Here is a 13,866-nt window from a genome sequence, read left to right as displayed (position 1 = left end):
TTTATGCAGGGAGCCAAACTTTTACAGGTTTCCATTTACATCAAGTCAATTTTTTAATGAGCTCTTGTAGCCTCTTGCAGCTAGTTGTGGCTTCCTTCACTTACATTTTATAGTCTCCAGTCTGATAAAAATGGATTTCCAGGAATTGGAACAACATAAATGGTCATTATTCACAATAATCTAACAAAATATGCTTCACTGAAAGTTAATATTGAAAGAAATACAAGCTCAAATTAAAACTATTTTGGGAGGGTTTTTTAATAGCAATAACAATGAAGCACTACAATATCTTGTTGAAAAGTGGGAAACAAACAACACATGAATGGGACCATAAATGAATTAGTCGATGTTGCAAAATAAACAAGTCATCATCACAGGATTTGATAGCCATGCATTTAAACATATCCTAATCTCAAAACTAATAAGAAGGCATAACTATAAAAATAGATCTCTCATGTTAAGCCTCATAAAAGTCTCAAAACTGCAAATCTTCTCTAAAGGATTTCCTCACATTTTAATTAACAATCATAAAAATATTGTGATGAGATAATCTTAGTTTATATAGAAGCATTTTCTCCATTTAAAATTACACTCAAGAAAGCTTAGTAAGCTCCATATTCCCTGCTGATAGCCTCAAAAAAAATTGATCCTCTCATATAGTATGTAGATTTTATATACAGAAAAACCATGTGTGTGCAATTTAAAAACACAGGCTTAAAAACGCCTGTGAACTCATGAAGACTGAACTAGATCAGCTCTCTACCTAAACTGTTTCCCTGCGAGCCATGCTGGACAGACATCCTCTGCAAGGAGCAGAAAGACGTTACAACTCTCAGGCAGCAAGTATCTAGCACCCTAACAGCCTCCACACCGTCACTTATGGCTTACCATGTCCTCTTGAGCCCCACTCTGCAAGGGCCCCTGTTACCTTTATTCTGAAAGACCTAATTTTTAGGCTATTTTTAAATTCTTGAATACGTTTGAAGCTGGGTGTTCAAACACAGGCTGGATCATGGCCCAAAACCACCACGTTAGCTTAATTTCCAGATTTGTGACTTACCACAATTGTTATTATAGGTTTACAGTGTTTCTTAACTACCACAGTGTGATGCTTCCCACCTCAGTCATAGACGCAGCATGAAAAGGCTCAGACTAGAAAAAAACAGCTGACAGTTTCAGCTTCAGCAGCAGTGGGTCATACAGCTCTATCTATTACAGTGTTCATATTAAACAACTAATGTTACTTTTCTTCAGAACTGATAAAAGCACACTGTAAGAATATGGGCTGCTTCATTCCAGAGACGAGAGTTTCCTGACCATCTTGAGTGACCACAGCGCAGAATGTGCACTACTACAGAGAAATTCTGACGGCTCAACAGGACAGAGCCGGACATTTGGGTAACACAGCGGTTATGCTTAGCATACGACACACTTTCCCTGACACATTACCTCATACACCAACCCTCTTATGAGGGCTAGAAGAAAGCATTCAGTTCTTCCCCATATAGAAAGGGGAGGCTGCCCAGAAAGGGTATGGTAGTCCAGGCAGTCATCTGCAAGCAGAGGATAGGAAAAATCCCTGTGGGGAAGCAGACGCCTTCCTCCCAAGACAGAAAATAACACCGAATTGTACAGCTGACAAAAGGGGAACAAAAAACTGAGTATGGTGGTGTGGCAGTGCAGTCATCCCCATGGAGGACAACCTGCTCATTATGGCACCTGTAAAGAAAGGGTGGAGGCAGAGTGACTGCCAAACCCAGGAGAGCACATAATGATACAGGCGGGGAAAACGAGGCACCACCCGTCTTGGAATTTAGGTTTCCCTTGCTCTCTGGTGTCTTTCCTACCTGCTTCTGCTCCTCTCCTTCAAAATACTCTTCAAAGGTTCACCTTAACCCCACCATTTTTCAGTAAGTTCCTACAGAAATCATTCTGTTCTCCCTCCACAACTTGTTCCACTCGCAAGCAAAAAATCCAGCTATCCTGCTGCTGTTTCTGTACAGATAGCTTGCCTCCTCCATCAAGGTTTCTGCCTCCACAAGCCTGCTGGCCACTCAAGAGAGAGGTAGCACTGGCTGGCTCTGCAGAGCTGGGTCCATGCCCCTGCTTCCTCCTGTCACTGTTCACTCCCTAACCCCCAGGCTCTCCGCCACAGATGCCACTTCCCATTGAGTCAAATCCTGGGTTCTCCTCAGGTTCCCAAGAAACTCTCAGCCACAAGACGTGCAAGTTTCACACAGAAATATGCCAGTTACAGCTCCTCCTGGACATCAGAAAAGCTGACCCTCCTGTCCAGGCAGCACCCTCCTACAGGCCTTCTCAAGTGACATTTCATCCTTCTCGGTCTCTGTTGCTAAGACCCTTTTCCATGGTTTACCATTTTCTTTTATTATTCCCCCCCCGCAAAGGTTTTATGGGTATACCTGGTTCAACATACTGGAAGTATGCAATTTGTTTTTCATTTGTGTACAGCACTCCCTGCAGAAAGGCTGATTTGTGGTTTTGGCCTGACCATCAGTTGCTGACAGCAAACTTCTCTTTCAGCTAGTTCATACGTGTTCCTGTCAAAAACATTTGCTTACAGAGCAGTGGAAGAAAACTGAACTTTTAAGTAGAAAACCAATCCATCTTCCTTTTCATATTAATACATCCTGTCAAAGATTCAAAGTGCTGCTCTTGCAGTTCTAAATTCTCTAGTTTTTCTTAATTGTTCTCACCTCTAAAGACTTCACTCTCTAAAACCTACAGATCAGAGACACATATGCCAGTCAACGACACGGGGAAGTTTAGCAAACAATATGCTAGCAAAAAATATTTTCTGTTTCTTAGTCTGAAATGTTCCCAAATATCTTTTGATGTTCAAGTGCAGTTCATAAATTAAAAACACCCTTATTATGTTACCTTGTTTTATTTAAACCAAAGATGTTACACATTTTTTCTTAAACATCAGATGCTAAAAGAAAAATAACCACTGGGTAAGAATTTCAGTATTCCATTTTTGTATCTTTTTCCCCTCTTCTATCATCTTGAAAGGCCAAGTTTAGACTCCACTCCAAACAAAACTGCAGAAAAAGCAACAGCTTTTTTTCAGTGTGAATCTGCATGCCAATTCACTTCACAGAATTTTAAATATCCACTCACATGTATCATCAGTAGGAAAGACCACACCTGGAGATATACAACATACAGCACCTAGAAGACACAGTCACAGGGTCCAGGGCTAAATCACGCAGCCACTGAAGGTCCTCAGCTGCTGCAGTTACTGCTGGTGGTGCCCTAAGAGTCACCAAACACTTGACCTAGACCTCCCTTGTAAGATGGTAGAAGTACCCTCTCAGAGGAATCCCTGCTCCTGCTCCAAGTCCTGGTGGAAGTTGGACCTCTCTGGGCTTTCTGACCTGAGCAAGTGCTGTTCAGGTTCAGAGCACATGGCAATGCCTGCCCTCCAAGCCTTGCAGGGCAAAGTTTGGCTACCCCCAAAACAGGGAGAGCTTTTTAACATACAATTCATCTGGTACATCTGCAAATGCAATTTGTACAAGGCTAAGCACCATGGACTCACAAACAGCGTGCTGGCAATAGCAATTACCAGGGATGTGTATCCACTGTAGAAGCAGCTTACATAAAATTTTTTAGCCTTGCTGTTGTAGCTAATGCATAACTGGGCAGCCAAAGACTGTGAATCTTCACTATATTTGACATTAAGCTCAAGCAAATGCCACAAGAAACAAAATTCAATCATTTTTTCCACAACTGGAGTATCGGAGTTTAAGTCACACCACTCAAATCCTCTTACATGAAATGCATACTCAGGTACTTCCACCCTGGCTTAACAGCTCAGGAATGCCAACATGTCCAAGCGAAAAAACCAACCCACTTTCATAGTGACCTCTCCCAAACCACTGTCAGTCCCAGTTCATAACAGTTTGCTTCTGCCTACAAACATCACTGTTTGAAAAGCCTGGCATATAGCACCACTTACATTGACCATTGATCACTTTCCTCCATGCTGAAATCATACTTAAAAAAATGAAAGCAACAACTCTCAATCAACATCGAGTCCTCAGTCTTCCTTGAGCAGAAGGAATTAAAGATACAAAGTAATTTTTTTTGTTAAAGTTACCATTGTGGAAGACACTAGGAACTTCAGGATAAAACTTCTGTTTTTCTAGTACCTATCTTCCTCTCCTTTCCTAAAAACAGAATAATGGTCTGTCTTTAAAGAAAGAAAAAAACCACAAACCAACAAAACACACCCTCCATTCACGCTTTCTGTAAAGTTATAGCAAAAAAAGAAAGACTATCCTTGCAATACCCCCCTTAAAGCTTCTATCACTGATTTTCAATTGACAGGTTCCCTCAAAATTTTTGTAACATGTACCATGATCTGTATAGAACTTCTAGACTACGAACCACCAACCTCCTCCTACTGTTATAAAAAAAGTCTGTGCTGTACAGTTCACCCCAAAAAAAGTAACTAACACTTATACTACGGCACATAGAAAGCCTTCTCAGATGGAGTCAGTCCCCAGTATGCTTAGCATCCTATTCTTTCACGCTTACATGGAAAGCTTCTCAGAACAATCACAGCTGTTTGCAGATGATGACATCTTGAAGGAAGACTAGCAATGGGCCAAAAGGCAAAAAATAGCAAGTGATTTATGAGGTTTTGTGAATTAGAATCCAAATCTAAGACAAGGCTCCCCACCATATCAAAAAGGCGAGGTTTTTGTATGTACTTATGCAAAGCTCTTTCCAAATCAGAAGCTTATAGGTGGTTCTCGGGAGTAACCATACATGAAACTCTAACAATAATTCATTTCAAGAAGCAGTTTAAACATACTACTTCTGCACAGAAAAACTGACAAGCTTTTAGGGTGAACTACCAACTTTAGTCTCCAAAACCATTCCCACACGTAATAAAACTACTGTGAATTCCAGCTGAAAGTGATTCACCTGTGTCTCTTCCCTCATGTGCAAGTATCATCACAACACCCTGCTTCTTTCTGGATAAAGCTTCTGGCAGCTTACACTTCGCCATTCAGCATTCATTAAAGAAACACTGTGTTATTCATTCCTCTGTGCCCTCTGCTGCTGATGCAATGGAAAGAAAGCGAAAGACCGTGAACACACTGAATACACTGATGCCCATCCTTCCTTATCACTGCCATACTCGCAGATGGACACAATGGTTAAAAAGTGAGCTACAGTGTGCTTCGCACACCATTCAGCGCAAGAGAACATATCAACACTCCTAATATAAGCAGATACTTCTCCTCAGAGTTCAGAGGGTAAGTATGTCTCTAGCAAAAGCTGGGAACTTCTCACCCTTGAGAGAAATACAGACCCTTCCCTTCAAACACAGTGGAAAGGAAGTAGCCACCACAGACACTACAGATGACCAACAGTGAAGAGAGTTTCTGATCTCTGTCTCTTGAGCTCCATGCTGTCCATGAGTAATTCCAAAGCTCCCCTCACCAAGCTGTGCTGCCATGGTGGCTGCAGCAGTGGTCCAAGTCCCCATCTGTGGGATGATTACAGCCAGCAGGCTCTGCAGCCTAATGCTGCCAGCATGCCCCAAAAACTTATTACTAAGTTGTGCTCCAGTTTGAGAACCAAGGAGTAACATTAACCAAACTTGATAAAAACCTCAGTCACAAATTAAGTTGGAAAAATTATACCCTTGCTACCCTTTCAAGCTGTCAAGTGCAAGATGCAAATTTTTTTTCCTGATATATATCACCAGTTGTCAGCACACTTACTTTGCTGGCAGTGTCAAACTTTCCACTTCCCCAATTTGAGAAAGAAAATTTACTCATTGACACAGCATTATGGAATTTGAAGATAATACCCTATCATCTTCTCTATATGCAAGCATTTCTTATACAACTTGATGTGCAGCATCAAGAATGAAGGAATCTATTCACAATGCTTCTCTCTTCTGGTGCTACATAGCTACAAAGATGTTTCCCCAATTCCTGACTAAATATTCCATTCTTCATCTGCTTTTTTCTATTCCACGTACAGTTCTGTAGGTAAAGGCCATTAAGTTAATCTCTACTCTCCAAAACAACTAGATTAAGCCAACAAAGGTACATGATTTTATCTGGATGAATCACAGACCTCACTTTGCTAAATGCATGTTGATTTCCAGAAAATTCCAGGCCCAAAATGGAATAATACCTAGGCTAATGCTTTAGCTAATCGACAGTCAAATAATTCAGAAACTGCAATTAAAGAACTCAGAAATAACATTAAGATGCATCTCAGAAATAACATTAAGACCTTACAGCTGCATTCAGCCGTTTCATTTTCAAGACCAGTTTAAAACAGGTATTTTTTGCAAACTACCCAGCTCCAGAACCTTACATGAACATGTAGTATTCCACCCACAAATAAACTGCATCAACAACCCCTTCTTTTCTTTCTAAAAAAATGAGTGTTAGGAATTCTTCCTGGCCAGCATGGTGAACTCACTTAGCAATGATTTCCTGAAAAATAAGCTGTTCCACATTCTAAAACAATAACAACAAATTAAAAAAAAAAATTAAACCTCACATTAAAAAAAGAAAACAACAAAAACATAGAATACATCTATCATAAAATGCTACATTTAACTCTAGCTGTACACAAGCTACATCTGATGTGTTATCCAATATTTAGGGTTGTTATCTCTAGTTAAATTGAAAACAAAAATAGGAAAGAGCAACTTCTGCAGCAAGTCAAATGATAAATAGCAATTGTGTAGGATTTTTCTGATCAAAGAAGAATGCTGAGTTCATTATAAGCTTACTTGATGGCAACCCGATTTAAACTATTTTGGGAGGTTTTTTTTCACAATGGGCTGAGGGACTGGTCCTTGACAGGGCTTCGTAATTAGTTTCAAAGTAGCCTGATGAGAAATAATATTTTTAAAATTAAAGGATACAAGGAAAATATAAACTCCTAGGTTTGCAGTTTTCAGCTTTCTGTATGTACTTCTCTATCTATTAAAGACATGGAATAGGTTAAAAGCATACCAGCACGTACCTAAGCTGGCTTTCTTTCACAATAGCACAGAATCCATGTGTGGTTACAGCATAGCATACATATTCCACTTTTCCTTTATGATCCCAGAAGAACCTACTGAAAGAATCATTTTTCTTAAATAAGGGTCCTACTTAATACATATGATTGGAAGTTTTCGTCCATCTTATTGGAAACTTTATACCACCACAATAGTCTATCTAGTGCAATCATGTCCTTATCTTTTTTTGTACCTTATTTCATGCAACACTACTCTTTGTCCCTTTCATCCCTGGAAAGTACCTTCTTTAATCTCATTTTTTTGTGTCTTTTTCCATGAAGCCCTGTCCAGGCAAGTAAAGGTCGTTTAAAAACCTGATTCTGTAACATATCCATTCAAAACATGCACAATGCCTTGCTGCAAAATAGAAGTATCTCTAATTGAGTCATATTTTGGGGTTTGCCTATTATGTGATTCGGATTTGTCCTTCCTTCTCCTTCATACAACAGGAAGCCTATGATGAAAATAAGATGCTTCAGAAACAATGCCTGGCACCACAGAACACTGAGAAGAAACCAAGACTTTTAGCACAACTTTCAAGCTGAGCCAGAGGTCTTGGAAAAGCAGAGACGTGCTGCTTCTAACAGTAAGGTAGTGGAGCTCCCTCTATTGAATTAGCTGCCGATATCTCTTCAAGTTTAAGATGCCAGCTACAGTCAGAATCAACATTCTGTTAAAAAACCAAAACCTTCCAGCCCAGACAGCTGGGACACACACATCAGGTACACGCAGAATGAGAAAGCAAGCTGAGGGAAAGGGACAGCCACTACACAGAGCTTCAGGCACATGCCAAAATGTTACCAACCTGTGAGGGTTTCAGCCCTGAGGACTTCTGCTCTCCAGGAGACCTGAGATGTTTAAGATTTGACTGCTGTTTGAGAGCTTTCCCTCACAACCAAAACTGTGACCAGTGCCCATGTTTAACAATGCCAGGAGGTTCTACAGATCAAGCTACCACAGCACAAAATGCAATGTAGGAATGCAGTTCAAACATTTGAAGCTCTCCTTCACAATAAGGGGTTAACTATAGAGTACAACCTAATTGAAAGCAGATGATATGGAGATATATATATACACACTGCTGGAACACACATTAAACCACCAAAAGCACTTTTTGCTCATTATCAAGGGAACAGCTTAGTATTTCTATGGCTATTGAAAGCACTTCAAATGCTTTCTAACCAAACATTACAGAACTGTTCTAACCCTGATAACCTCTAAAATTCATACCCTAAAGCTGCAGGTGCTCCCTCTTGCTCTCTCTGCTGTTTTATCATTTTCTCCCTGTTTTACCTCACAAGAGAGGCACGTTTCTTATCAAGAAGAAAAATAACAGCTCAGTAGAAGCAGCAGTTGTTTTAAGAAGTAAATATTTATTTGCCTATCTGGGGACCTATATGCACGATAAGGAAAGCAATTTAATCTTAAGATAGGCAGATATTCCTCAAAAGAGGCACCACTTTAGAGCAGCAGATTAACATCCACTAGTGTAAGATCGACTGCAATTCAAGCCATCCTCAATAAAACACACTGAGGAAGAAAAAAGCCAAAACGAAACTGGAAGAGAAAAAAGGGAAGAAACTTGATCCAATCACTGCCAGTGGTCATTGTCTGCATACTAGCTGTACTGCAATTTCTTCTCTAAAAGATGAGATTCATTTTCAAGCGTATTATAGACAGGAATGTACAGCCTTCTTTAGTATTTATCCTGTTCTTATTAAAGAAAAAATACCTAGATAAAGAAAGCATAGGTCAAAGCCTTGTCTTCAGGGAAGATAATGCTCAACAATTTCAAATCAAGGGGAGCTGCTAATATTCGGTTTTTCCTGGGAAAAGTTACATTCTGCTCAAGTCAATTCTAATTACCACCCTACAGCATTTACAGTTCTTGAAAAGTCTCTCATTTGAGCATCAGTGCATGGAAGCATAACTATTTTTCCTGAAAGCAGAGGAACTTGAGAAACCAGCACACTGCAACAGGTCCTCAGTTCTCTTGCAAGCATAGCCTTAGAGTTTAGATGCATTTTCTAATAAAAAAGGTTTTATTGCCAGAGGAAAAACCTATATACTAGCCAACCCAGAGGAACCTTGAGGAGCACTGAACAGAGAGCCCAAAGATTATGTTTTTCAGATATGACATTATCTCTCAAAAACCAGTAGGTGAAGTCTAGCCCTCTATCAGAGTTTGCAGAAGACCACACTGAAAAGAACATGTTACTAGTGATGCAAAAAAACCAGTTTCCCCAATCAGCACAGTAGTATTAAAAAAAAACCCCTCCCACATATGAAACAGCAGTGGAACAAGCACTGCAGACCAGACCCTGAGCGAGGTTATCGGAGACCATCGTGCTCGCAGTCATGCAGTGCAGGTCACAAAAAGGGGAAACTGAGTACTGACTAGCTAGTGTTAGCGTTACAAATTATGGTTCCTAACCAGTTAGCACATTCAGTCTCTCAAAGTACGTACAGGTAGGCCTGACTCCTCTGCAGTCTGTTTCCTACTCTGCAATCTACTTCTGCTTCACTCAACCAGTCCAAAAGCACCTTGACACAAAATACTCTCCAGAAAGACTCTGCGGTAGGAACTCAAGAAAAGCCCATGGTGGTGTGATGTGGTATGACCGGCCAACACATTAAAGATATTGTCACTACAGTAATGCTTGTTTTCATACAAGGTACTTCTGCACAATATGTAATCAAATATGACATTATGGAAATCTGCAACGGGCACTCTCCGAGCTTAAGACTATAAATCACGCTACGGAACAAGGATATGTGTAAAAAAAAAAAACAGAGAAGATATGTTTAACCTGATCACACAGATGTAACCTGCACTGTGGAAAACAATTAATGCAGTTTTCTTTATTTTCCTCTTGCTGTGTCACCTCGTGTAAATATTTAGAGAACCAGTTCCCCAAAACTTCCTGCTGGAAATAAGCCAACAAATAGCTTAACTCATACTACAAAGACAGATGAAACTATTTATCCTGGGATTACACATTAGCACCCTAGGTTACTTTCAGGAAGGAGAATGGATGGTACTCTTAGGAAGGATATTACTCTTACACAGGCTAGAAAGTGGAAATAAGATATCTTGGAATTAAATATGACTTACAACAGAGATATTTATTTCAGGAACATAACAACATATATTTTCCTCCAGTAAAAATCAATGGGCTGAAATTTCAGAGATTTACAGACCTGGATGATTTCTGTTGTTGCCCTCTGCCTTATAAGAAGTGCTAGAAACCCAGTAGGGAAGGGACAGCACAAGAAGAAAAATAATTTCTGTTGTGAGATTTTTCTAGCATATTCACACTAAAAAAAAAAATACACAAAAAGCCCAACAATTTTTTAAACATATTAAACACTTCACAAAGCAAGCAATTTAAAAATGTACAGCTTGCTTAAAATTGAGTGTGGCTTTGCTACCTGTGTATTAGACCACAGACACACAGCATATCAAAATATAGTCCAAACGTTTCCTTGCTTAGAAAGAAACATATGAACTTCAAATCTTAATAGAGAAAACTAGTTTCCCTAGATCAATGTCATGCCACATAGAGGAAGAGAAAAACACAGTCAGGAGTGAGAACACTGACATGTGAATGAGAAGACTACACATTACAGTTTTACTACCCTTACGCAATATAGCAATATGTGACAAGTCTTCAGAAATGAAACATAGTAGGAGATACTCTGAGCTTCTTTGCTATAACTCACCAGAAAGTAGAGGGGAGGGAGAAGCTTCACAAAGGTCATGATTAACCACCAATTAAAAAGTGGACTTCCTCTTCATATACAGTCATTTACTCTAGAAAAGCACAAAGTTTTAATTGGTGCTCTCATTTAAGTGAACCTAAAGTTAGTCTTTCCTAGTACCAAACGTGGAATTGGACCTTTTTTTCTTTTCTTTTTTTAAGGGCTATGTTCCTAGAGAGTTTATTCTGTGAAGAAAGAAATTCAGGATTTCTCACAAGGATCCCCAGTCAGCTTGAATATAGCTGGTGAGATCTACAGTTGATGCACATCAACTTTGAATACGCTTTTAATAGCTCATCTTTTGTTTTCCACAGGCAAACCCAAAGTGGAACTCCCAAACGCCAAGCACCGTGATAACGGTAATATATCCAGAATTTGTTGCAGAAGATAGCAAATTAGCTATCATCTAAAACTAGTAAGATAGTAAGCAGAAACGTGTGAAGCATACAGTAATATCAAGACCTTTTTACAGATACTTCTTCTATATTTAAGTATATTTTATACCTGCAGAATAAACTAAGAACTAGAGGCTTGAACCTTCTATTAGGCTTTCCAGGCATTGTCTGTACCGCAGGGAGAGTTTCTAACCTGAAGAGAGGCTGGTTACTCCCTATGTATATTTGCTTACACAGTGAGCCTGAGCTTCTCCTTGAAGGGCAAGGAAGAAACAAAGAGCAGGAAAGAAACAGGCAAATGGTTTTACCTCCAACCTATTTAGATCACAAGTAATCAAGTTCTACCTTTTCATAAACCTCCATCAACATAACCCTTGAGATAAAATATGTTATGATTGCAGGTTCCCTTCAATGGGAAAATGCAGACAGTCACACAATCAGTGAGATAATTTCCCATTTACTGGGACAAATCTCTCCACTGGGGACATGTCTTGCCTCTTAGAAGCCAAAGTGTTTGTCCCTCTGGATACTCCACATGCCTTTAAGATTCCATAAAATAAACAATATTTCCTAGAAGACTTTTCAACATCACAGACACCAGTGTTCTTCGTAACCTGCCACCGAGGCTGACACTTTCTACATCTTACAGCGATTACACACCCTATTTGCAAAAGCAAAACCTTAGCAGAGCAACCCGACACATCTCGTGTGGTTCCAACATCACTTTTGGTTCTGTGAGGAGCTTGTTTTACTATTCTAATTGAAATTAGCGTAAGGCTGCCAAAGCTCTGTTGCTGTAGCTCATTTTCTAGTTAACTAGAGCTTGTACAAAATAAAGATGAATACACCTAGTGAAAGAGGTCTGTCCTTCTGTTTCGAAGGGGACGTACCACCTGGAAATGGTTAACCGGGGAGCACGTAACAGCAAGGAACGAAAATCCACGAACTCCAGCACTCGTGCAAACCCTTCTCCGCTGCAAAAGCAGGCACGTAAAGGCAAAGCCCTTTTCTTAAAGCAATACAAAATGCTACCACAGGCTGACGCTCTTTCTACAAGAATAATGAGGCGGTCTGCGCGTCGAATGCGGAACTCCTCACTTCACAGCTTTCTCCCTCAGACTTCAGTTTCACGCTCAATATTTACAAAATAAAGCCTACAAACACCTCACGGCCAAAATATTCCCAGAACAATTAGAGCGTTTAAGCGCTCCCCGCGCCTCCCTCCCTGCTTCCACAGAGCCTCGAGAGCGCTCGCAACGGAGCGAACCGGGAGCGAAGTTCCCCGCCCGAGCCCGGAGCATCCTCGTCCCACGCCGTCCCAGGCGACAGCGGGGACGCTCCCCGGGCACCGGCCCCGGCCGAGAGCGAGAAGCGGGGAGGCGGGCGCGGGGAAGGCGAGAGAGAAGCGGCCGGGACTCCGAGGTCGGGGGAGGCTCGTGGGAAGAAGGCGACGCGTCCCCTCCCGCGCGCCCCTCGCCCGCTCGCCTCCCGGCGACAACGCCCCGGAGGGACCGCGACGCCGCTTCCCACGGGGGAAAAGCGACGCCCCCGCCGAGCCCGCCGGGGCAGCTCCCGAGGCACCCGCCCGGCCTCCCCGGGGCGGCGGGGAGCGAGGCGGGAGGGGACGCGGAGGGCAGGTGCCGGGACGGGCGCTCACCTGGCGGCAGGCAGAGGGCTGCGAGCAGCAGGCAGAGCAGCGGGCGGCGGCGGGAGGAGCGGGCGGCGGCGGCGGCGGGGGGCTCCATCATCCCGCCTGCCCGCGGCGGGACCGGGAGAGGACGGAGGGGAAGGAAGGAGGCGGCGGAGCGCCCGGGGAGAGGCTCTTCCCTCTCGGAAGCGCGGCGGCGGTTCCTTCTCCTCCTCCGAGGCCGGGCGGAGGCGGCGGACGGCGATTCCCCGAGAGGAGCGGTAACTTCCCCGGAGCGCGGGCGGCTGCTCTCTCCCTTCCCAAGCGAGAGGAGCGACTCCGCACCGGAGCGGCTGGCGGCTTCCCTCTGGCAGCCGAGCGGCGCTCCAGGACTGGGAGCTGCGGCGGGGGAGGCGGAGCCGAGCGGCGGCGGCGCTGGCCCGGCCCCCTCCGAACTCCCCCCCCGGCCCCCGCCCCGGCGCTCCGGGCGGGGGAAGCCCCGCGGGCAGCCCGAGCCGCGCACCCGGCGGGAGGTAACACCCCCCACCCCCCCACGGCTTGAGGAGGGATGGGCCGCTGCCCCGGCACCGCTGGGCGACGGAGGCTTTGGAAAAGCTGAAGGGCCCCTTCGCCCACCCCTCCTTTTGCATCTGCTCGGGGTACGGGAGCTCTTCGGACCCTCTTCGCCGCCCCCCCCCCCCATCCCCTCCTTTTGCATCTGCTCGGGGTACGGGAGCTCTTCGCCTACCCCTCCTTCTGCATCTGCTCGGGATGTGGGGGCTCTTCGGACCCTCTTTTCCCACCCCGCCTTTTGCATCTACTCGGGATATGGGAGGTCTTGGGACCCTCTTCGCCCCCCCCCCCCCCTTTTGCATCTGCTCGGGGCACGGGCTGTTTCTCCAGGTGTGCGCTCAGGATGCATGCTGGATGCCATTATTCCAACCCAAAAGCTAAAAAAAACCCAAACTACCCAAACTAATGACAATACCCATATTTTGTTGGTTTTTAGAAATGTA

At 43.2% G+C, this 13,866-nt stretch overlaps 1 protein-coding gene across 2 annotated transcripts in view; it reads right to left on the bottom strand.

Moving 5' to 3' along the window:
- ALCAM (activated leukocyte cell adhesion molecule) overlaps nt 1-13,228 on the bottom strand; it is a 129,479-nt gene extending 116,251 nt beyond the window's left edge. For both annotated transcript variants that reach the window (XM_069868552.1, XM_069868536.1), the window contains exon 1: nt 12,881-13,228. In XM_069868552.1, the coding sequence (XP_069724653.1) occupies nt 12,881-12,971 (91 nt within the window). In that variant the 5' untranslated portion in view covers nt 12,972-13,228. The remainder of the gene's footprint in view (nt 1-12,880) is intronic.
- Between the last annotated feature and the right edge of the window lie 638 nt (nt 13,229-13,866).

This window comes from Phaenicophaeus curvirostris, chromosome 1, assembly GCF_032191515.1.
Source record: "Phaenicophaeus curvirostris isolate KB17595 chromosome 1, BPBGC_Pcur_1.0, whole genome shotgun sequence".
NCBI classification, from domain to species: domain Eukaryota; kingdom Metazoa; phylum Chordata; class Aves; order Cuculiformes; family Cuculidae; genus Phaenicophaeus; species Phaenicophaeus curvirostris.
The sequence above is the reverse complement of the archived record's forward strand: the minus strand, read 5'-3'. Positions and strand labels throughout refer to the sequence as shown.